This window comes from Rhinolophus ferrumequinum, chromosome 3, assembly GCF_004115265.2.
Source record: "Rhinolophus ferrumequinum isolate MPI-CBG mRhiFer1 chromosome 3, mRhiFer1_v1.p, whole genome shotgun sequence".
NCBI lineage: Eukaryota > Metazoa > Chordata > Mammalia > Chiroptera > Rhinolophidae > Rhinolophus > Rhinolophus ferrumequinum.
The window spans coordinates 82,949,153-82,974,820 of NC_046286.1; the positions used below are offsets into that span (position 1 = coordinate 82,949,153).

General features: G+C 39.6%; 1 protein-coding gene across 2 annotated transcripts in view; it reads right to left on the reverse strand.

Annotated features, from left to right (window-relative positions):
* Positions 1-15,737, reverse strand: part of MAP3K5 (mitogen-activated protein kinase kinase kinase 5) — a 179,947-nt gene extending 164,210 nt beyond the window's left edge. Inside the window, exon 1 of one of the 2 annotated variants that reach the window (XM_033103493.1) lies at positions 14,835-15,737. In XM_033103493.1, the coding sequence (XP_032959384.1) occupies positions 14,835-15,276 (442 nt within the window). In that variant the 5' untranslated portion in view covers positions 15,277-15,737. The remainder of the gene's footprint in view (positions 1-14,834) is intronic. The other variant, XM_033103494.1, reaches the window with a different exon arrangement.
* Between the last annotated feature and the right edge of the window lie 9,931 nt (positions 15,738-25,668).

A 25,668-nucleotide genomic window follows, 5' to 3' on the forward strand; every position in this document is an offset into this window, starting at 1 on the left:
GCAAAGGTGTTTTGTTCCTTCCCTCTCCTACCTACTCTGTTAAGTGTGGCATATGAAACATTAGCCAGTACTGTGTTTTCTGTATGCAGCAGGTTCAAAAGATAAGGCTGAAGGGAGCTGATTCCAGATAAGCCAGTAAAACAATATTAACTATTCAGATAAGATTTTTTGCAGGGTTGGGGGGTGTTGAGGGGTTTCCTTCTTTTGGAATGGACAGACAATGAATACAAATGAGTGAGCATATATACTAGTGAGAGTACCTTCAACTTAATCCAGGATTTATTTCAGTAATCTAGTCAGAAAGCCTAAAAAGCAATCAAAATTTTGAAAAAATGTGCTCCCACTGTAAGTTTACAAAGTGAGATGCTCACTAAGCAAAAATATGTATTTTTAAAAATGAACCATTTTGTTGCAAATGGTAAGATATTCTTCTTTATGGCTGCATAATACTTCATTGTATAAACGTAACACAGTTTTTTAATCCAGTCATCTATCGATGAGCATTTCAGTTGTTTCCATGTCTTGGCTATTGTGTATAGTGCTGCAACAATATGGATGGACCTAGAGAACATTATGCTAAGTGAAATAAGTCAGACAGAGAAAGGCAAATACCATGTGATCTCACTTCTACATGGAATCTAAAGAAAAGAATAAGTGAATGAACTAATCAGAAACAGTCTCAGAGACATAGAGGAAAAATTGAGGGCCGCTAGATGGGCGGGGTGGGGTGGGGTGGGGGTAAGGGGGAAAGTGAGGGGATTAGAAAGCACAGTCAGTAACCACAAGATGGCCACGGGGTCACGGAAGTCAATTTGGGGAATGTAATCAATAATGTAAAGATTTTGTAGGGTATCTGATGGACACTTGTCTCATTAGGGAGACCACCTCAGGGATGATGTAGATGCCTGATCACTGCACTGTACACCTGAAGCTGAACAATAATGAATGTCAACTACAATTATATATATATATATATATATATATATATATATATATATATATTTACAAGAAACGGAGTACAGCATTAGGAATAGAGACCGTGGAAACGTAATGGCTGTGTGCGATGTCAGAGGGGTAGTGGATGGGGGCAGGCGGGTTATCACTGTGTGAGGGATATAAATGATAAATGTCTAACTAGTACATTGTTTTGTACACCTGAAACTAATAAAAAATAAATAAAAAGAATCTAATTTTAAAAAAAAAGAATCATTTTTACTTATAAGTGGCCAGTGTTATAAGCAATGAAGTGTTTTAAGTGGCTGAGAAAATACTAAAAGCATGTTTGGTCCCAGTTCTTATTCCTTAGGTTTCAAAAGCCTGTGAAATTTGACATTGGAGATAGGTGAATGAAAAACTTATCTAGCTGGAGAAATCCCTTTCCTTAGTGAACACTTTCACTTCCTTAAAAAGCCCAACACTTCTGCACACTGAGTTCCACCAGGAAAGAACCCCCAGTTTATGCCGTAGCACTGTGAATTCCAACTGATCTGAGTGAATGAACCTTGTAAGATAAAGCAATTCTATCTTCAGCCAATTCCAATTAGTAAGAAAACAAGGGCATTTACAAAGGGTGATGCTCCAAAAGTTCTTTCTGGAAGAAAGTGGTTGGGAATTTGTTCTCCCCTTTCCCACAGAAACGATGCTAAATAACACCAGAGTCCACAGAGGCTTACTGATCTCACCCCGTCTCTAAGGCATAAATACCGGCAGGAGCAGGCAAGGTGCCTTATCCCAGGAGCGGGAGTGGGGTGCACTGCTTCCTGTGTCTGCCTTCTCTTTCTGCTTCTCTCACCAGCACATTTCTTTATATAATACTCTTTGTTATATGCCTCCTGCTGGTCACCAGCGATTACTTAAGACACTACCTGGGGACAGCTGCCACCACCTGCTTTCTTGAAACTGCTCTGGCCATTTGCAGGGACTTTCCAATCTCCAAGTCCAGTTATTTGTCTGAAACTTTCAACTGTACTGACCTCCTGACAAGCCCTCTTTAGGTGGCTTTCAGCTAACTCACTCTCTCTCCCTCTCTCTGAACTTTCCCTATCCCCTGTCCTACCTCCTGACCACTTCCCTTTCTTACTAGTTGATGCATACTTCTGTCCATCTTTAAATGCTGATGTTTTCTCGGTTCCATCATAGGCTCTCTTTTTATTCTCTGTTCCAATGCGGAGACTTATTTATTCTTATAATTTACAATGGCTAGCATATAAGTGCTTTCACTGTTATCCCTCAAAACCCAATTTGGTGATCATTTTGTAATGTATACAAATATCGAATCATTATGTTGTACATCTGAAACTAATATAATGTTATATGACAATTATATCTCTTAAAAAAAAATTTCAAACATCATCTCCTGTCCAAAGCCTTAACCACCCTCCTCCACACTCCTTTCTTCCCCAGAAGAATCCTGTCATTTGTGTTCTCGAAGCACAAATATATAAACCTCCCGTATAACAGTCAGCACAACCTACTATATGTTTATAGGCTTCTCTGTACCAGACTGTGAGTCCCTCAAGGGAAGGGTGGATGTCTTTGAAGTTTATTCTTTGAGCGTCATTAAGTGTGATCTACAGGTCAAGCATACATACAGAGACCTGGGGGATGTCAAGATCCATACAATGTGATCTTTGCCATCTAGGAGCTTACCTCACACTTAAGCAGGAAAGACAGACATCAAAACCAATAACTGAAATACAAGGAAGAGAAAGTGCCATACTCACACATTCAAGTCCATCAACATCCATCAAGGGCCAATTATGTGCCAAACATGAAATGAGATACTAGAGATACGGGATAAACAAGATGGACAAGGAAAAGAGACATGGAATTATACTGTAACGATCCTTTAAAGTACCTGAAACTGCTCCTTCTATGTCAGACCTTTCTAATAAAGGATTTCTCAAGCTACAACGTTGGACTTGACTTTTTCAGTTGTTCCTTCTTAATCACTTCACAGATTATGCAGCAAGCTTTATGGAGCAACAGTTTTTCCTTTTTTTATATCCCCCCCAAAGAATCAAGTATGCACTGAAAAAAATGAATCTTAAATCAAGATTTATTTAATAGCTTTTAAAGTATTATTTTAAGAGGTAATAGATAGGTAAAAGAAGTAACTAACATAAACATGCAATAAAAAAAATTACACAGATCTTAAAGAGAGAATAAAAATAGAAAGACAAATACTTCCATGATTATTCTTAGCTTAAATGAAAAGGAATGCTAAGCTTAAGCTTATAAATAACTATGCAATATGGTAGATTCAGGAAGGAATTTCGTGGTGACCACATATTGGGCATATATTATGGCTCAAAGGCTGGACAATACTGTCTTCTGTGGCTGAAGGGGACAATTACAAGTCTTGAAAAGGTAGTAGTCATAGACTAACTATAAAATCATCAGAAACTTATAACCCAGTCCAAGTTGTAAATTGAGCTTTCAGCAGGTAGACCAGATAATCGGAAACTGAAAGCAGATTAGGGCTTTGGATCTTCCAATCATAGCTTATTTTTCGTTTAATGTTCTCAGAAAACCTCAAATTAAATGTGGCTTATCCTCTGGCACAGAGCTTTGTTTAGGTAACATGCTCTTACTCTCCTAACAAACCAAAAAACAACAAGCCCAAAAAAGTAGAATTTAAAAATAGAAAAAGTATGGTTGCTTCATACATATGCCTCTGCAAACTTATTTCAATGTCTAATAATATGTTCAGAGAAAAGTACAAACCTACGCAATAGCAGTGGTCTGGGAAAATTAAGGCACAGCAACATATAAATGCCATAATATAGTTTTGCTTCAAAATTCCCAAGTCACAACACAGTGGAACCAGCTTTTATGTGAACAACTCACTTGCTTCTGGGACCATTTGTGGGTGGAGTCTGGCCCTTCTTGGCCTATTCCAGATTAAAAATAAATAAAAATAGGGAATGAGAAGTAGCTACAATGCAGGCTAATCAAAAGATTATCCATCAAGAAGAATGCCCACTATATATTTAACAAGATGAAACCTGCTTCTTTAATATAACCTAACTAAATGCAGAGTCCTGAGCTCCGTGAAGTTTGGAAATTGTGAGGCAGCCTTTTTCTATTACTTATCTACATTTCACAAAGACTAAAAACATGTGTCTTAACGATGGAGGCAAACCAGGGAGGTACAGCAATATCTTAAATTTGGTTTCAAGTATAAAGAGATTTGGCTGAAATAGAAAAGTGTCACTCATATGATATCAAGGTTTTTATCTTCAAAAGATTTCATAAATGGGCATCAAATGAGCCTTAGGTAATGACAGTTATAAATGTAATCATAAAACTCTATGAAGGTTACTTAATCTCAGTTACCTACAAATTCTTGCTGGGAGCTATCTGCCTTTTTAGTACCTTCTGTTTTCTTAAACAAAGAATCAAAAACAGAGGAGTCTGTCTGAACTTTTAAATTTCCCATAAATCCAGGCAAGCCATTCCCTGTCAGTAATGAACACTGATGAATATTTACACACGTTAGTAGCTTTTAAATGCTCCTGTAATTTGCCTTCTTAATTAGTATGTCAGTGTGACATAAATTAATCAAAATTAACACCTATAACACAGGTGTGCCACTCTTTTGAATATATGCTAAAAGGACTAGTAAACACTAACAAAACCACTCCTAGAAATTAAATGCGAAGTCAAACGTACAATTGACTACGGAAAGATTTCATAACGCTGACAACTCTTAGTTTCAGACTTTGGAAACAAATAAAGCAAATCTGCAGGTCGACACTCATTCTAATAAACACAGCAGGATCAGGCCTTGGGTAACCCAGTCATGTGTCATATTTAATGATTAAATGAATTTTCTACACTACTGATTTTATAAGGGAAAGAACAGTCTAGGACTCTGTTAAGAGTCTAGGCCAGCACTTCCTTTCCAATTCCATTTAAGATTTACTGCCAAGTATAGTTTAAGCACATAAAATATTGGCAGCATTAAGTTGCTTGGCAAGAAAAGTCAAGCCAACTATTCCTGTCATAATTCACGTGCAAGCTACAACATTATTCTCTAATTTCACTAGGTCAGGCCAAGCAACTTATACCCCGACTATGCTTTGCAACTAATAATACACACACACACACACACACACACACACACACACACACACACACACAAAGTTTTAAAGTCAGATTCCTTGCCCTTCTAGATTGTTTGCAAACCCTTTCGCACCCTGATAATATATAAACAGTAAACACAAGGCCAGTATGCATTTTTTGGAAACTGACCGGAAGTATTTTGAAAAACTAAAAGCTTACTGTCCAGATATGAATGTCTGAGTATTTACTGGAATGAACCAAAACCAGTTTCCCAAGGCCAAATGCTAAAAATCCAGGAATTGTCTTGGTAGAGCTAATTTACATCAACTGTATGTATGTGATTCAAAAATAATTAGACATATTATGGAAACTATAGGTCATAAATGTTGTTTAGAATCTTCAAAGTTAGCTCAGATTTCAACTTTAGTCATTTTTTTTATGTATACCATAATATACTGCATCTACAATGTATCCAAGTACCATTTAGATTCCATTATCTAAATGGAATTTTGTTTGTTTACTATTCTCATTCTGGCCCAGCCATTCCATAACTAGGCATTCAGGTTGACTATCTGCTGTCAACCAAGAACCGTACACTCCAGCAATCAGCAACATAATTATGGCAACATAATCAGGCAGGCGACATAATTATGGACTCTAGGCCTAAAGGATATAAATTGAAATTATGTTGTTGGCATATTTCAATTATCTAAAACAGCCTAGATTTTTTTTCACAAACTGAAGAGCATTTACATACAGCTCAAATGCTACTACTAGAAAAACCACATATAAGAAAAAAGTTTCCAAGTCTCAGGTAATAACTCCATTTGCTTCCATAAAAGTCAATATATAAAAGTAATTATTTTCAATGCATGTTCACCTCTATTATAGCAGTAATAAATGTCCTCAAGTATACAGGTCAATGAAATCGCCCACATTATGAAGTCCTTAAGAAAAATTCCCTTGGATTCTTTTACTCATTCACTACTTAAAACTTTACCTGGTAGGCTCCCAATAATTATTTACTAAATTATTGAACTCAGTGTAAGATCATAAAAGGCAGAAATTGCACTCTGTTAACTTAATTTTGTGCAGCCCTTAGAAAGACATATTCTATACAGTCAACAAATGTTGACTGATAAGACTGCAACCATGGTTACGGTGCTGTTGGGACAAACGTTAAGTTGTGAAAACTGAGAGCAATGCAAATAATTTTTGTCCCAGCAATACAAATGAATATTGTTTAGTAGAGATACATTGATTTCTGCCCTGTAGAAAGGATACCTCCAACATCTATATTTACAGAATTGCCTTACTGACATTAGTCAGTTTTATATCTATTAGCAAATTTATTTCAGCATCCCTGATTGTGTGTGTGTGAGTGTATTATATCTGCTCTTCAAATTCTCCTTTGAATGGATTTTAATCTTATTGGTTTTCTCATTAAATAAGAGCTAATTAAATTAAATGTTTGACATTTGTAGAGAGCCATTTGAGATGTTTGAAAATTAGTTTAGCACTTCTGATGAAAGAAGCACTTTCCCAGGAAGGAAATTTGGTGTGGTAGAAAGGCACTTTTGATTTTGTCCAGAATAATTCATTATTCTAATAATTAAATATTATAATAATAATTTATTTCTCTAAAAGAGAACGAGAAGTTGAACAGTGTCAAAAATTTTAACAGCTATTATGTTTAGGTAGTGAATGCTTTCGTGCTATATACTATTTCATGTACTTTCTTTATGACTGAAATGCTTCATATCTTAAATTTTTTTTAATGTTTCTTTTTACAAAAGAATTCGTTGGGCGGGGAAAATGGGGAGTTCCTCCTGACTCCTTCCTTAGCATCCCTTTTCCCATGGAAACAGATACGTGGTATGAGCCTCCGTTGTCCCGCAGATTAATGCCTCCTTCTCTTCGGCCCTTCTCCAGTGCATCTACGGAAGAGGCAGGAAACTGAAGTACCGGGAATATACTCTGACATGAGGGGAAGGCAAAGCAGACTCACGAGGAAAGGAAAGGAAGTATGTCTAGGCCGTGTTGTCAGCCCCGCTCTCTGGCTCACTCCAGACAAAGGCTTAGTCTGTCGTGCGGCAGTCCATCGCACTACCATGCCCAGAAAACAGCCTAAGACTTGCCTGGAGAAAGCCCGCTTTATAGCTCCAGGCCAAGCAAATGGCAACCAGGACTCAGCCTAGGCTGCAGGCTCCTCCGTTGGTATTGACAGAAAAATGACAAAGTCCGGTTTTTGATGGATAACTTTACAAGCCTGTTAACAAGAAATCAGCGAAATTCATTACCAAGAGGGCACCGGAACTTAAGTGTCGCGACCGTGACTTTTTCTCATAATAACGCTACATGGACCAAGATGTCACAAGTGTTCCTCTTGAACAGCGTATGTGCTTCAAAATCTTTTTCACCGCCGGGGAAAAGTGTGGTGTAGTAGGGAAAACACCTGAATGAGTTGGAAGTCAGAAGACCTGAGCTGGATTCCTACTCAACCATTTGATTAATTCGGGCCAACTCACATCCCCTCTCCACAGAGGAGTTTCCTCACCTGTCAAATATAGATAATTACACTGCCACATCTACTTATTGTATGGAGGTAATAAGATGATCAAAAGAGTACTACACTGCACAGAACAACATACATTTATGTTATTCTCATCTAGCCACATAAAATCACCTGCACCCCAGATTGACCAAACTATAAATCGGGAAATACCTAGCTGTAGGTAGAAGCCACGGCCCTTGGAGAGCAGGAATCCCACCCCTGTTCCTGGCTGCCTCGGGTTTAAGATGAGATTTGTCACAACAAACATATTAGGAAACTTGAATGTGACATTAAGGAGTAATTTGACACGCAATCACCTGGGATTACTTATTCTCCTTAGATAATTTTTAAATAAGAAATAGGAGGAGTAACCAAGATTGTTGAAGGAGGACAAATTCTCTGGCTTAAGCAAGTACTTGGTTTTATATGGCTTGGAGTCAATGAACAGACAGCCTGACATTCACTAGGGCAGCTTTCCCCATGTTTCTGTTTCTTAAGAGTTCTTAGAAGAGACTAAAAGTGTTGAAAAATACTGATATAATTGGTCACAACCATTTTTAGAGACTTGCTGTACAAAGGAATATAACTTCCTTCCTGTATGAATCATATACCGAAGGCAATTGCGCTCTTCATTGCTGATTACCTACTGTAACAGAAAAGGTTTGCTTTTTATGGAATGTTTACTCTTACCCTGTACAATTTCTGTGGCATTTAAGTAACACAGATCTGCTCTGCTATGATTTTCAGTAGGAGATGCTGTTAACACTAATATTTTCTCTCCTAAGAAAATTACCACAATGTAGCCTGGGTTATTTATCTTTTATGTATCCTTAGGAAATAAAACACACACACTACAAAATAAAACTCATATAAAATGTAAGCACTCACTTCAAAATTTTTTTGGATTAGACACAATTTTGAAACTCAGCTTTATCTCATACCCTTTCTCCTTCTCCAATAATCTGGCACATATTTTGATTAACATCTTTAGTCAGCATCTCCAATCAGAGAGGAAAGCCAGTGTATTAAAACACTTAGGAAGCCAATGTATTAAAATCACCAGTGGTTTTTAAATAATTAATAATTGTCTTGCTTTCCCATTTTTTCTTTCATGCCACTAATAAGATTTGCAAAATTAATTTCACTCTCTGAAAATAAGGGTCACTTTCTTAAAGAGAGCCAGTTTCCCCACTTACGTATACCTAAATTATGGGACAGCAAAGCTGTTTCGACATACCTTTTCCAAGGCTGTGGGTTTCTGGACATAGCTGTGGGTTTCTGCAACTGTCCACTCCCACCTCATTTACCACATTCTCAACTCTCATCTTGCCCCATGTGGACTAGGGTGGTGTTTGAAGCAACCACGTGGGACAACTTATTTGGAAAGCAAACACAGTTGCTAACTATTAGAGACTTGCACACTCACTGGGCTTTGTGCTCGTCAATCTCACAAAGAAGCTGTGAACCAATTTTGTCCTGCCAACCAGAAACAGGAACTGAATGAGCCTCTAATCAGATCTCCAAAAGAGGACGCAGGGACAGTTCCTATAAACACCAGGGAGGGAGTGACCTGTAGCAGAGAACTCCCAGAAGGCTGGTACCACCAAGGCCACAGGTGAGACAAGGCCACGCTGTGCACTTATCATTAGGCTTCACCTAGAAGTAGAACCAACTTCAACTACCAACTGATGAATGTCTTACACAGAACACACACGAATAAGTTGAGGAAAGAAACCAGGATCCCAGGATCCTGGGAAGCAGACTTCTGGAAGCAAGGCCAGTCATGACAATCTGTAGTTGATTATTTAGCATAAGAAACAGGTGCTCTACAAACAAATTTACTTTGGGCTTTGGAATTTTCTTTTTAGTTTTACTTTTTTTCCGATTTTCTAGTAAAGCTCTTTCTGGAAAATTATAATTTTGCCTCCAAGAAAGCAAAAGGACGAACAGTGCTTTGGGTTCATAGGGGGTGGACAGCAGCTGCCCCAATGGCATGCCAGCAAAAAGTCAAAAGGCCAGAGAAAAACCACATGTGAGGCACCATTGGGATATATTTTTTTAATCCCTTCCTAACCAGACTTTTTCCTTATTAGTTTGTCCATGTTTGTTCTTTTGATAATTTTGCTAAGGCTTGTTTCTTCCATGCAGAAACAATGACTGAATGGTGGGAAGCGGCAGTAAGGTGGTTTTAGACCAGAGGTTCTCCAACACTGCTCCGTTGATTGGCACGATAAAGTCTTCATTCATCCATGGTGAAATGGGAAATAAAATAATGAATTTTCCATACATTTACTGTATGCAAAAAGACTATTCTTTATTCTAAGGTTATGCTTTCCCTATTATAGTGCTTTTTTTTGTTTGTTTTTTTTTTTAAGAAATTATGGCAGTAGATGGCTGGTTGTCAATTTAATAGGAAAAATAAAATGCTGAAAACACATGTCAGTCTTCCAATATTTTTTTTTTTAACTGGCTCATGGGAACCACTATTTAGGAAATACTGACTTTGCTCTCCCTCTCAAAGTATATGAGACCTAATATATAAAAGTCTCAGTGAACTTAGAAGCAGAAAATGCATAAATGAGCTTGAAGACTTTCAAGAACTTCCTAGTCTCAGTTAGACAGGAGACAAAGGTTGTGTTTGTTTTGTTTGTTTGTTAACACATAAGATTGTAATTCCGAAGAAGCTGTGCTGGGAGCAATGGAACCAAGGCCCAGAAAGTTCAGATGCCTCTCCAGTGACATGGCCTACGTGGGTGACTTTCATCACAAGCCCAAAGACAGTGGGACCGTAATATAGACTAAAATATAACAGCTAAGTTCTTAAAATTACAACCAGCATGGGTTTCTTCCCTGTTACCCACTATTGCTACCGGGTAAAAAGCCGAGTAAGATTGCAATCTGCAGTGAACCTGGCTAAGCGAAAGGCCCAGGCGTAGGTAAATGGCAGGGAAAGGGGAGGCTGGTAGCTGACGGAATCCTGTGCCCACTGAGAGGGAGGGAGGTGGCCTTGAACTGACCAATGTCCCTGTGTCTGACATCGGCAGGAAGTCAAGGGCCATAAGAAACTGGCTAGGAGTAGAAAGTAGAAAGAGGAGCAAGTGTTAATGGATTCCCCGCTGGCATGGCTTCCTCCTTCTGAGTATCCTTCTTCTCCCCTGCCCAGCCTCCCTCCTCTTCCTCTAGACTCCCAACCCTTCCGTTATCCCTGGCCTCATCACAGCCTCTCCTCTCATCACCACCGATCCGAAGTTATGTTCCGACATCTGGCCGAGACGCTACCAGAAGCTAGATGAAAGCAAAAGTTACTGATTCTAAACACAAGGACAAGTGGATTCAAAGTCCCAGGTTTCAGGAACATAATTTTCCCAAATGTTTAAAATGGTGGATGGGTTTCACACTTCAAGTACACTGAGTTATTCACACGGCTGCTTCTAGGTGAGTCCCAGAACCTAACCACCATCTAGAATACTGTTTCTAAGGTAAAGTGTGTTGCTGGTTCCAGTCAGCAACCTTAAATCATTTAACCTGAGTGAACAAATATAACCTTTACGGTTCAGTTTTCTCATGAGCAAAATGGGGAAATAAAGTCTATTTATTCTAGGTACACCTCACAGAACTGACGTTCATAAAAAGAAAAAATTTGAGACCCTGTCAGGTGGGGGTCTGACTACCCAAACGGAGCAGCTCTGGATCACTAACATATGTACCACTGACACCTCTTAACTTTTACAGAGATTTACTGCCTACAACGTAGGGGGCTGGAAATGTTAGCTTGGCATTTGCCACCTGAGTGATATCGTCTTGTATATATAAACATGATGTATTTCCATAAAAGCTTTGGTAGAACATTAGTTTCCCGTCAGAACAGGAATGAAAGAGAGAATGACAAGTACAGTTAAAGAACAAACTAGATGACAGTTAATAATAATCGAACAGGGAAAATCAGGGAAAACATTTAACTGTAATCTATTCTTTAAAAAGATGCCAGTACACATAGACAGGGGAAGTGTATAAAAATGCAACCAAGCTTTAAGTTCTTATCCATTCCATCAAAGTGAGCTATTTGAACAACAACATTCCTTTTAAACGGTGAGGCCCTCAGTAAGTTGCCCTTGCTTACTGGACCATCTCAGTTCAGGTGTCACCTTTGAACCTTCCCCACCCACCAGTCTGATTCTAAAATCTGTTTCCTGGGCACCCAAGGCATTCTGTATGGACCCTCTCAGAGGCCTTGCGATAGCCAGACTTTGAAACTGCCCTCCTCACCAACTCTGAACTCCTGGGTCCAGGAACATAGCACATATAAATGTAGGGACTGAAACGACTCATTTTACACTAATAATGTTATCATTTTAAAGTATAGAATTTGAAAGCTGCAGGGAATCTGGGAAACCAATTATTCCAACGGTCCACTCTTTTCTGCGATTTTTAAATGACTTGCTTCCAATCAGAGAACCGAGGACCAGAATCCAGATCTTGAAACTCTTGTTCCAGTGCTCTCTATGCCAACATACCATGCTGCCTTGCCTTTGCAAACTCACAGGATTAAATGAGGGAATCTTAGAAATTCACTTCAATTTCCCCCTCCACTTCCATCCCTGGTCAGTTTTACAAGCCTTTGGAGGAGATGAAGGGCCTTGCTCACAATTACGTGGTTCAGAACAGAGCCAGATCTAAGTTGAGGAGTAGTGCTCTTTTCACTAGGTCAGAATGATTCCGCTTTCTAGGGGAGCGGGGTGAACGTATAGCAAAGGTCAGCATGGCCCAGGGTCCAAAATCCTGCCAGGCCTGTTTTCGTACAGCTTACAAAGAATGGTTTTTATGTTTTTAAATGGTTGGGGGAAAAAATTTAAAAAATATTTTGTGAATTATATGAAATTCTAATTTCAGTGTCCACTAACAAAGTTTTATTGGACTACAGCCAAGATCTTTTGTTTAGGTACTGTTTATGGCTGCTCTCCTGTAACAACCACAGAGTTGAGTAGTTGTAAGAAAGACCTCCTGCAGAGTCTAAAATATTTACCATCTGGCCCTTGACAAAAAAATTTGCAGAATCCTGATGGAGGAGGAGCAAGTGCTGTCTTAGAAATCAGAAGAAAAGTTCTACTACCATTAAACTCAGCAGCCTCTACTACCATTAAACGCTCAGTTTAGGAAAATAAAGGGTTTGGACAAAACCGATACCCATCTTCATTGTGGCACATTTTGAAGCTGAATGAGAAGGCTCAGAGTTCACGTGACTCACATAGGCAGAGGTTAAACTAGGACGGGTACAGGATGATGGAAGCGGTGGAATGGGACAGAGCTGGCCTACAAACACTGGTCTTCCTAGAACAAGTTCTCCCCACTATTGCGTTGCACACTGCCCCTAAACGGCTCACAAAGTCTCTGTCCATCCTCTGTCACATAATTCCAAGATAGAGAGCTTCTCTTGACTCTGAGAGAAAATCAGCTCAACTAAATGGAGGCAGCAAGCTTGAGCTTTTAGAGTCAGAAGCGGATTCCCAGCACCGACCAGTTACTACCTGAGTCCTGGGACCAGTTCTGGATCCCTTGGTCTTCTCACCTAAGAAAGACAGTAAGCAGGGACTTCCTTCACCAGTTTGGAGCATTAAATGAGATATACAGTTCAGATGTCCAGTCCCTTCTAATCTTTCTCCCTTTCTTAGGGACACTACTTGGAGAATAAACAGTAAGTGAGCCTTGACAGAAGACTTTCAAATCGGCTTAGAGTTTAAGATATTTTCAAAGCGCCCTATCAGTGGAGTAAAAATACACTATTTGGCTGGGTGTTTCCCTCACACATCTTTCAGTTCTTTGAAGCTTCCTCCTAATTATAATCCAAAAGTAAGAGTGCTCTCATTTTTAGAAAAGTTATGTTTATGCCATTTTTTAGCAAGCCACCCAAAGAACCAAGCTACAATATATTATACTCATGTTCAGTTATGAAGACCAAGAAGGCTGTAAAAAATACCAGAACCAGAAAGTCCTAGTTTATTTAGTCTGGCTTCCTTAACATGAAGTTCTTGTGCTTAAAATATTCAGCTTTGACTGAATTCCAAAACTGACATAAGCCTACTTTAGGTGTTCTGAAGAGGCTGAAGAGAATGAGAACTGAAAACAAGATTAGAATATAAAACCTTTTATGTGATCACAAATGCAAGAGCCTTATTGTTTGAAACCACCATTAAATCAAATTTTCTGCCCACACTTATAAAAATAAGTATGTATATATGTTCAATATTGGTTATACAGGGTGCTAATGGTTAGTTTAAATAACATTATTATTCTTAACATTTGCTAACAGATAGCTAATCGCTTCAGTCACTGGAACTACAATACTTTCTGAAATCTGTGATAGGTTAAAATACATTTTTTTCATGGATCATGCTAGCAGTCACTTTAATGGCCAATTTAGTGTTGGCTGTCAAGAAAGCCTATCAGCATTTTAAACAATGCTAAATTATACACTTTCCAGTCCATCATGGCATATGGGGTAATGAAAAACAGACCCTGGTCCTTTCACTGAAATCCTAACAAAGATACCACACAAGTTTAGTGTAAGTTACAAGGTTATTACTTTTGGAAGTAATTACTTAAAAGTTGATAAGAAATGAGAAATTCAAGCCACCAAACTTAAGGTAACATGAGGTGGGAAGATCAGGACATGACATGCAAATTCATACAGACACACTACGTGCATGCAGCTGGCTGTGTGGCATAAGTTATGGTTTCTGTACTCACAAAACTATACAGAAGAAAAGACCAAAAAAGAAAAAAAAAGAGAACCCTCACCTCAGTCACAGGTAGATACAGAAGGAAAATATGGGCCAAATCTAACACAAGAGAAACCAAGACACTGAATGAAGGGCTGATTGGGGCCAGTATCTCGCATTGCTGAGGAACAAAAGTTCTGTATGAGGACCACACAGACCCCAGGGCTCCAGCGCCGGTGGGTGGGTGGGTGGGTGAGTCAGCCGGTCTCTCGCACAAATACACACAGGCTCTTGCACCAGCACCCACTCTCTCCCAAGAGCAGCGAGCGCCAGCAGCAGTCGCGCAGCGCTGCTGTCTCTAAGGTGCGGCAAGAAGTAAATAAGTAGGAAGCACTCCTGCTGCCCAGAAAATTATTTTTCTCCTGCCCAGAAAAACATATTTTTAAACCCTGCAACGGCCAGGGATCGTGGAGCATGGGAAAGGGTTACACACGCACCTGCATTGTAAAAACGGTCCAGCACCGTAGTCTCCCCAAAGTCCAGTTTACCAAAATGCAGGGTCTCCAGGGTGGCGCCCACCGTTTCGCACGCCTCCCGCAGGCTCTGCAGGGCCTCGCTCTCAGCCACCACCAGCTGCCCCTGGCTCGCTTCGTTGATCACATATGCCACTGTGGTCCGTCGGCTGCCTCCGCCACCAGAGTTGCCCCGGCACCGGGTGGCGCTGCTCCCGGAGGTGGCAGCGGGACACCCAGTGCCAGGGGCGGCGGCATTCTCCACGTTCCAGAAGCTGCCCGGTGGCGGCGGTGGTAGCTGGCTGTCCTCGCCCTCGGCTACCACTCCTCCCCTCCGGCAGCTGCCGCCCTCAGCGAAGGCACAGGGGCCCAAGGGGGCAAAAGGTGGCACGGAGAAAGTGATGCCCTCGCCCGCCTCCGTGCTCATCTCTCCCCGCCCGGCTGCAGTGGCGGCGGCGTCCCCAGACCAGTCGCACCGTCTGGCCAGCCACAGCTCGGGGCTGCTCCGCGCGCGCCGGGCTAAGCAGCTGCCATCGCGCGTCGCGCCTTCCGCGCCGCGCCGCCGCCTCTTCTCAGCTGCCCTCTCCCCCGAAGGGACGCAGCCGCCGGGCGGCGGCTCGCCCCTCCTCGGCGCCTCCGTGGCCGCGCCGCTCCGCTCGCCCGCTGCAGGGTGTAGAGTACAAGGGGTGGGGAAGTCGGGTTGAGCTGGAAGGGACAGTGCTTCCTTTTCTCGGCGGGCGAACAAGTCGCTCACAAACCTGCGCCGCGGTGCAGCTCAAGGGCGCCGCTCTTGGGGTGCGGTGCGCCTTGGCCACCAGGAGCACGGCACCGGCTCCTTCCGTGCCAGGCGCTCTGGGAAGGGCCAGGAAGAGCGTTCTCTGGGTGGGGAGCTACCTGGCCAGCACCTTACGGGCTGGCACGCTCCCCGGGCTGCGTGCCGGAACAGCGGCAGCTGCAGTCGAAAGGATCCGCCTCGCTGTTCCACGGCAGTTCTCCTTCATCTGCTCTATTTCCTCTTCCTCCCCTGATCTCCTTTTTCTTCCGATCGCCGCGGCCGCTAGGTCCCGGCGCCAGCCTTGCAGCTGGAGTCTCAGCGCTCCTTGCAGCCGCTCACGCTGTGGGCCACCGGCTTCTTGCCGCCCACTCGTCGCAGCACCGAGAGTCAGAGCCCGCCCCAGGGGAGGGCGTTGCTGGGAATCTCGAGCCAGGACAAAACTGATCGCGCCCAGCACGAGTGCTGTCCGGACCAAGGGTCTCTGCCGTCTCCAACCAGGCCCCCACCTAAGAACATCTGGAGTAGGCAGAAGCCCGGAGCGCACGAGACAACAGTATGACGAAAAAAAAAAATAGTCTCTCTGGCGAATGCTCGGATCCTCTGAGCTAGCCTCGAGGCATTTACAGCGTTCACCGCCGCCACGGCGCCCTCCTCTGGTCCCTGCCTCCGCAGCGCAGTCTGGAACCGCCGCCTGCCCTGAAAGGATTGGGGCAGCGCCGGGAGGCCCGCGTTGCGCAAAGCGGGGGCATTTCAACCAGCGCTAGGGAATTGGGGCCTAAATTGGGGAGGGTGTTTTATTAGTGACAATGGCGCTCCGGAATTGGCAGGCTAAATTTATCAGATGTGCGCCTGTACTTTTCATTTAAAGTTTTCCAACAGCTGTGCTATCATTAATGAGTAATTGATTAGGTTCAACTGCTGAGAGATTTAACATTCTCATTTAGGATCTTAACCTTCCCCCAACACACACATATGCTATATACTTACTTGAGATAGAAGAGGAGGTCTATACCAGATTCGGCAAATCATCAGCCGCCAGTTGAAAGAGGAAAATTAAATGACTTCTTCTGTTTTTTTAAGTTGAACCACAGGCAGAAAAAATATGTGGATTGCTTAAGAGCATTCAAAAAGTACCTACTTATTTGGGGAGCAAAAATAGAAGTGTAAATTCTCAGAGAACTCCAGAATGCTATGACTTTAGGAAAACCAGTGAAAATTGCAAGAAAATAAGGTAGGCAGGTTTTGGGTTTCCCATCTCCAGGAACTGAGATTAATGAGTCCTATGAAAAAGGTAGAAGAATAATTCAAATTACGTTCAAGCTTGGGTGAAAAAGGAAGGATGAAACAGTTGAGTAGTAAAGAGTTCAAATGAGGAAGAAAACAGTAATAAGAAGAAAAACACCTAGTAGCTACGCAACTGTATCCCCAAGGAAGCAAAGTGACATTAGCTTTTTCTAAAGGTTTGTAAACTGACAGAAGTGAATTTATAGTAAGGATACTTAACACTCTTCATATCAATTGGAATCCATGTGATCCACACGTGCTTTTGGACTTGATGTCATTAGAAAAGTATTTAGTGAATCAGTGACCGTACTGAAAACAAAAACAAAGACAACGTTGATGGGCTACTAATATAATAGATATATAACGTTTAGTATTTCCAACGACTTGTCAAACCTCCAAACTCCTGCGGGAATAGATGATCCTCTACCCCATCCTGACCCAAAACAATAAACACTGGAAATTCATTAGGATCAAGTCTGGAAAACTAAAATGCCTAAATTCTCAATAGCATTTTACCACACAGATCTAAGATTATATAAAGGTATTTTCTAAAAACCATAACTTTTTAGACCGTTTCAGCTTTGCTTCCCTTCTAGATCTTTTCAGAGCCACCTTTTTACTTTTGCTCGCTTCATTTTGCTTTGAATTGATTTAATAATTTTAAAGATTTTATTCATTACTGGCACCCAAACCCCAATGCAATGCTGAAAGACTGCTTGTACATAGTTGGTCCTAAGGCTCTCTCACTACCTAAATGGCATGGTTTAGCTAATGAAACTTACATGGCATATATCAGGTTGAATCATGGAATTTCCAGTTTTATAACTAATAATCAAATATGCAAAAATTCAGATGGTTCAACTTGCAACGCAAATGTGGGGCCTGTGTGTAAGCAGAGGAGATAGATGTGGTGCCAGTACCCAGCCTGCCCTCAGCTTGCAAGGCTGGCCCAAGGTGCACATCTGGAGAAATGAAAGCATTTTTCTAATTGGACCACCCAGAGGATGCGCATGTTTGCAACTTGTCTGGATCAAAGGAGCACTTTTTTCTAAAGGGCATCTCAGGGTTGTTCTCAAACAAGCAAAATGGTGAATTTCAAGCTTGAAATGGGCAAGGATCTCCTAGCTAGCTAGCTTTTGTTTTATGTGACAAGTTTGCCTCTTTCTTTGTATCCTCAGATAAGTGGGAATACAATATACGTAATTGTATTGTACTCGTAATTCTAAAAAGTATTTAAAGTTACGTACAAAACAAGGTACATATAATTTTAAATTGTCAGAAATCAATCAGGAAGCCAGTAAAAGAGATATCAAGCACACATATAAATACATAATTCAGTTAATTGCTAAACTGAGCTCTGTGTGTTTTGGCTGCTAAAATAAAAAGAAAACATGTAAGAGTACACATATTCATATGAAGAGTCAAATCTTTTTCCGACATTAAATTCTATACTTTACTACATAGAATCTGATATAGAGGACAGTGGGCAATACAATGCAATTGAAAATGGATTTGTTTGTAAAAAATTATATATGTTAGTTATATATTAGACATAAATTTATGTTTAATATTTTTAAAAGCCAAGAAGATAATATTAATTATTAACTCAAGGAAAGCATTTTAGAAGAATCTAAAATAAGACAAATCAGATATAATACTTTCTGGTTATATTGCTTTAATAAATGGAGGAACCAAGGGGATTATATTTCTTCGTTAGCTCACAAATTGACATTCTGCATCAGGGCAAAAAGGAACCCAAGGAGACAGAGAGGTAACATGTTGCGTAGATCCACAAATTGCAGGCTTCCCGAAGCTTTTGACAAAGATTAAATCACAGTCAGTAAATGATAGAATTATAACATCATAAAGATTCTATGACATCTTTACACATGAAAAAGGCATGGCAGCAGAACTGAAGTTTACCAATCAGAACTATATTCTCAGTCAGGGTCCATCCCATTTCCATTTAGAGATGGGCCTTGGGACACTTTGAGAACACTTGCAGGTAGGGCAGAAAATTTTCCTAATAAAAAACTGGAGGAATATCAAGGAGAGATTTCCGCTTTCTGATTATGACAGGTTAGGTAATTCTGATCAACCCTCTCACTGAAGAAGACTAAGAATGATGGACAAAATTTTTAAAATAATAATAATTAAAATAAAGGCATCAAAAAACTAATGAGATCATGTGAAACTATATGGCCAGATTCTGGAAGAGAGGGCAGGGATCCAGAGGGTGTGCCTACAGTCAGGGCTGCTTCTGTCCTGGCAATTTTTGTGGATCTGAATTAAGCAGCTGAGAGGCTAAACTGTTGTTTTTTTGTTTATTGGTTTTTTTTGTTTTGTTTTGTTTTTTTGGTTTTTGGTTTTTTTCACAACACCTGGAAAGTCAAAAGTAAGGATGAGATAACCTAGAAGTCAGGGTGAACTAGAAGTGAAATGACCTTTACCTGGATAACAACCAGGCCTCCAGACATTTGCGTAACCCAGGAAAAAGGCTCAAACCCTGAAATTGGATTAGGGTAATTCCAGGCATTTGGTAATCAAAATTCACTCCAGAGGAAGCTAACATCATCCTGGGCCATGAAGTATTTCTGTAAATATAAGATCAGTGAATGTAGGCAAACATTTGAATGGATGGAAGGGCAGGGGAGTAGGAGTAAGAATATGAATTCAAATCCTGACTTTGCCATCAGTTCCTGAGTTTTCCCAAATCCACTCTCCATTCATATCCCATAGTCTCTGCCTCATAGACTAATATGTATGAACTAAATCAGTGGGTTCCCTTGCTTTCTGTTTACCAACTGGGGTTGGTCAATGGGGAGTCCAAGCAGGGGGTCTGAGAGAGGAAGGATATTGGGACTCTAGGCGTGGCCTCAGGCTGGCTATGTTTCTCAACAGGAAATCTTTGCTCTTCTCAAGGTGGCAGATCCTACGAGACTCACTTTCTTTCAGAGTCTCCTAACTGTCCTTCACCTTGTTCTTTGGCACCTGGAAATGCTGACAGCTCTGAAGTTGCTAATCCCAAATTCCTGCACAATCCCTTGAAGCTTTCCTATACCCCTTCCATATGTTTGTCATTAGTCTTTTTTGTAAATAAAGCTACCTCAAACTATCCTGTTTCCTGTTGGGATTCTGATAACTACCAATGAGCTTTTAGAAATGAGAAGACTAATTTAACCTCTTTGGGCCTGTTTCTTCACCCATAAAATAAAGTGTGGGATTAGATTAATTTGAAAATCCTTTGAAGCTCTAATGTGCTGTGTTAAGTATTCAATTGAGATACCAGTTCTTATACTGAATTGAAATGCATAAATGAAAATGCCACTAGGTAACCGAATAATAGATGAGGAAACTTTATAGAAATATTTCAGTTAATGCATATAAAATTCTGAACTAGTTAGAATATCACCATTTTACAACTCTTAATGGATTTGGATACAGGTATGGATTATTAATAGTCAGTAACACCACTAAAAGAGAGATAACCAGATATCATGTACATCCTGATAGGAGAAAAACACCACTGATTATGAGATAGTCATACCCAAAATAGTTGGCAGGACTCTCATCAAAGCCCTAGAATCCAAAGCTAAGATTCAACAACTAACTCCAGGAAACATAGAGGACCAAAACACTGACTAAAATACTCTGGAGATACTCTAAACTCTGGGAAACTCTACAAGACAAATGGCTCATTTTCTTGCACAAGTTACTACCACTGTAACGGATGCTCAGTTCATTTTCTAGTAATAACATGGTCCAATATGTTTTAGAGCCATTTCCAGTTGAAAAAATGATAATAGCAAGTGCTGATCACCATGCTAACTGCTTTATAAGCAGACCTCAAGTCTCCCATCTTTATGAATGAGGAGCTTGGGGGAAAGGTTACCCAATGTCAGAAAAGGAGTTAGTAACACAAGCAAGGTTCCAATCCAGAGCCTGTTATTGTTCACTGCTCCTAATTGTCATGAGGTGATAACTCTCTTGTCAGAAAGTATCCAACAGCCTGCACTTTTGGTTCTGCTGGGAAGATACGAAGGTCGGACAATTAAGTTCACAAACTTTCCACCATGTAAGCACAACCAGTTTATCTAATAGCTGCATGAAGTTTAAAAGAAGGGAGATGAGAAATTGAGAGAGTCTATTTGCCAAACTTGGAATTAAAATATCGTATCAAAAGACCATTCTTGCTTTTTATTCTGGAAGCTGTGTACAGTAGCTGTGTTTCCAAAATTTTCCATTGGAAGCCAGGGAGAGTGAAGCCTTGGAGAATAATTTGAGGCTAAAGTCAACAAGGATGAATGTTCTTTGTGTTTGTTTGATGCCTCTGTTTTGTCTTGAAGCTTGCCATTTATTTCATAATTTATGCTAATTTGTTTTAACACAATATCATGTTTTGGATTTCTTAATCCTCCAAGAAAAATCTGTGCTCCTGGAAGATGAACCTGTTTTTGTTGTATATCCAGTTGCTTCAAATTCTCCCTCCACCCACTACAACAAACTCGTGTGGTGGTGGTTCTTAGCCATGGCTAAAGATTAGATTCATGTGAGGAGTTTTACACAAATAGGGACACCCCCTCAAGCCCCAACCCCAGAGATATTATTGAAATAAGTTTAAGGACATGGCTCCTTCAGGATGTCTATAAGATTTGATAAAGCAATTTTTTCATCTAGAGATCCTACTCTTGGCATTCTTTTCATCTTTAAGTGGTTTAATAAATGCTTTAAAATGGACAGAGTTACTACAGTTCAGCTACAGAAGTACTAGGATTTTCAGCACTTACACAGAAAGAAGTAAAGTCTGAAGGTGAGTAAAATGATCCTCGTCAGGAAAGCATAGACGTAGGTCCTACTGTTCCTCTTGCAGAAGCCATAGAAGTGGATAATGACGTCCCCCAACTTTTTAAGCATAAAAGCTTACCTTGAATTCTCTTATAATCCATTATTTTAAATGGATTAAAAACCCATTATTTTAAAATAATGCATTGCTTATGAAAGACTTAAAATATCAAGAATAAGTGATTTCATTGAATGGAGTATTGACTGACCCCTGTAAAAGCTGTGATATAATCCAATCTGTTAAAATATTTAGACAAAAGAACTTTTACCTGGGTTTTTCACCACAAACTTATCGTGTACCTTCTTCTTTTGAACCACCTTAATCGAAGAAATATTTAAGCCTATGTACACATGATAAGGGGGTTCAGGAAATGGTTGGATTAAAAGTAAAAAGAAAAACATGTAGCTATTTAAATGTAAATTAATTAAAAATGAAGAAAGTTTAAAATTTAGTTTCTTAGTCACAACAGCCATATTTCATGTATTTGATGGTCATATGTAGTTAGTGGCTACTCTGTTGGATAATGCACAGAACATTTTCTTCGTTGCAGAAAATTCTACCGGACAGTGCTGTTGCAGAAAGAAAGCTATTTGCCATAAAACTTCAAAGAATTTGTATTCATTCATTTAGCACTATCTTAAGCTTTAGTTGTTAAACAATAAAGTATGATTCCAATTGAGCTCATCCCTATGTGGAGAGACAGACAAGTAAAGAGACTGAGCTGCAATAGAATATATACAGAAAGAGTGGGAGTCAGAGCTATACCAGTCCAGACAAGTGGGAGGAAATCCTAGGCCCATGCAAAAGCATGCAAAAATGTTCAAACATGAGATGGTAAGGTGAATTCTAGAAAACTGCAAGTAGTTCAAGTACTAATACATGTAAAAGAGTAGTAGTAGTTGTAATAGTTTTATAGTAATAATAGTTTTATAGTAATGCTACCAGCACCACTACTACCACTCACTGTTACTCTTATTATTACTATAAAACGGCTTCTCCTAGTACTACTACTTTGAAAGCGAACATCTGATATGATAATTGTTAAGAAAGAAGCTTGGAAACCAATGCTGAGGCCAGATTTTGAAGCATCCTGATGAAAGATAAGTGTAAATTCATCCTAAAAGAAAAGGAGACATTCAAGGATTTTCAGCAGAAGAATAATGTGATCCAGTCTACATTTTAGAAAGAAAACTGTGGCTGGTGTAGAAGTGAGGGCCTGTAGCTTAACCCTAAAGGAAGTTAATAGATTTTTGCCATATTCCAAGTGTGGCCGAAGGATGGAGCAATACTCTCATATCTTAAGTCTCCTCAAGCTAGAATGATTTTTGATGTTTCTTCTAAAAGCACAGTTGCCAACATTTTAATTTCTCTTTCTGTCCCAATAAGTTAAAGCAATTTGAATACAGAGAGACAGTTCTCTTTACATTTTGTGAAAGGAAGACCAAGGTCTCATCTATTTAATATTGCCCTGTGCTGCCCTATGCGTGTCCCACCCACATACACACCATCTCCCAGACTGTCAAAGTGTTGCCTTCTTCTTCCCTCACTTGGACTGAAATTCTTATTATTAGTCATCCCTTTAATTTAGATAAACAAATTATGAAAAATATATATGTAGGGCCACGGCAAGAGTTTTTGTGTAAGCAACAGAAACCAACTCTGACTACTAAAACCAAAAAATGAAAAAATTTAAAGATATTGGGGCTCACAGCATTATTGTGAGGCTGGAATCCATGTTCAGAAAAGGCAGAAAAACCAAGAGCTCTTAAAGGTCAAGAGCTACAGCTGAGGTCACCCCACAGGGACCTGTGACTTTGTCCCAAATAGACATCATAGTTATTTTCTGTGATGCTACAGTTGTTAAAAATATAAGTTCTCATAAACTACTAGTACTGGTTCATGAATACATAAGACAAATCAATGAGACAGGATAGAAAATCCAGAAATAGATCCAATTACATATGAAAATTCAGTGTAAAATAAAAACAGCCTCTTAGATAATTGGAAAAGAAGAACTTATAAAACATGGTGCTGGAACAACTACATAGCCATATGGAAATGATAAAATTGGATTCATTGCTCACACCACAGACCATGAAAAATTCCAAATGGATATAAGATTTAAGTTTAAAAAATAAAACTACATGAAAGCTCAATAAATATATGGATAAATTCTTTTCAACTTAGGAGCAAGGAAAACTTTCAGGACTATAACTCAAAATCCAAAACAAAAAAGAAAAAAATAGATAAATCTGATAACATTAAAAATAAAAAGTAATTACATGACAAAAGGCATAAAAGGACTAGACAGACAAATAGCAAACTGGAGAAAATATATGCAACTGATATCACAGCTCATAAAATGAGTTTCTAAAAATAGAGAAGAAACCAAAAATCTTACAGAAAAATTAGCTGTAGAAAGCCAAAGGCAATTAACATGGAAATACAGGTGTATTTTACCCATATAAAAAGATGTTCAATTTCACTCATAATGATATAAATGAAAATTAAAATTACACTAGAATTCCACTTTTTATTTACTATGTTGGCAAAAACCCAAAAGTTTGACAACACACTCTATTGGTGAAGCTGTAAGAAAATAGGCACTCAACCATTTCTGGTGGAATAAAAAAATGATAAAGTACCTGCAGAGGGAGACTTGGTAATATCTAGCAAAATTATATATACATTTACCCTTTGACCCAGCAATTGCACTTCTAAAAATTTATAATAAGATACAGTGATAAAATTATGAAAGACATTTTGCAAGGCTGTTTATTTCAGTACCATTTATAATAGCAAAAAGTTGAAAATCACCCAAGTGTTCATCATTCAGGAACAGTTTAATAAACTATGATATAGCCATGAAATAGAGTACAATACAGCAACAAAAAGGAATGTTGACTATCTCTACACATAACCATTTATTCTAGTTTTCTAGTTATTTATACTGGGAGGATAATTTCAGATCCTATTTCTCTTTCATAGTTGGATTCAGAAATTGAAGTAACTATATTTTTTAAAGTAATGTGTTATATTGCCATTGAATTTTATAATATAAACATACACACACAGAGACACACACAACCTGGGTGTGTCTCTGTGTGTGCATCACTTTTTTTTTAAATTAAAGTTTATTGGGGTGACAATTTTTAGTAAAGGTACATAGATTTCAGGTGTACAATTCTGTATTACATCATCTATAAATCCCATTGTGTGTTCACCACCCAGAGTCAGTTCTTCCATCACCATATATTTGATCACTTTCTTAATAAAATGGCAACATGCTATATATAATTTTCTATTCCCTGTATTTTCAGGTATTAGACAACAGGTGGTGCAGACTGGGAACCTTGAAAAAAGGGAAATGAATGAGTTGACCCTTCTGTCCGGAGGCAATTTCTAGATAGTGGTAGAGGGAAGGAGAATGCCAATACAAACCAGATGGCTTTGGTTGAGGATAAAAAGATTGAAATTTGAGGAGGCTTAGGTGGTTAGAATGTGAAGGACAGAGCATCCAAGAGGAAGAAGCTGTGCAGAGAAAGAATTCCAGAAATCTGCATATAAGACCCTTTGAGTCTTTAACTGAATACCACTCTGCACATGTATAGGATAAAACCTCATAAGGACAGGCAAGAACAACTTCTTAGAAAACGATAAGTATCAGGGAATTCTAACATGAACAGTTCCAGGAACTCATACAGAGCTGCGAATAACTTGGGTTCCCTCTAGCCTGAGCAGATTCAACTCATTGAATATATGGATCATTTAGGAGAGATCCTAGAAAAGTCACAACTTAGAAGTGAGCTAGAGTATCCCTAGAGTAAAGGCCATTTATTTAGACCTGTCGAAAATGAGCTTAGAAATAAGAATGTTCACCCATAAGTAAATAACTGGTTGCCAACAAACTCTGATAC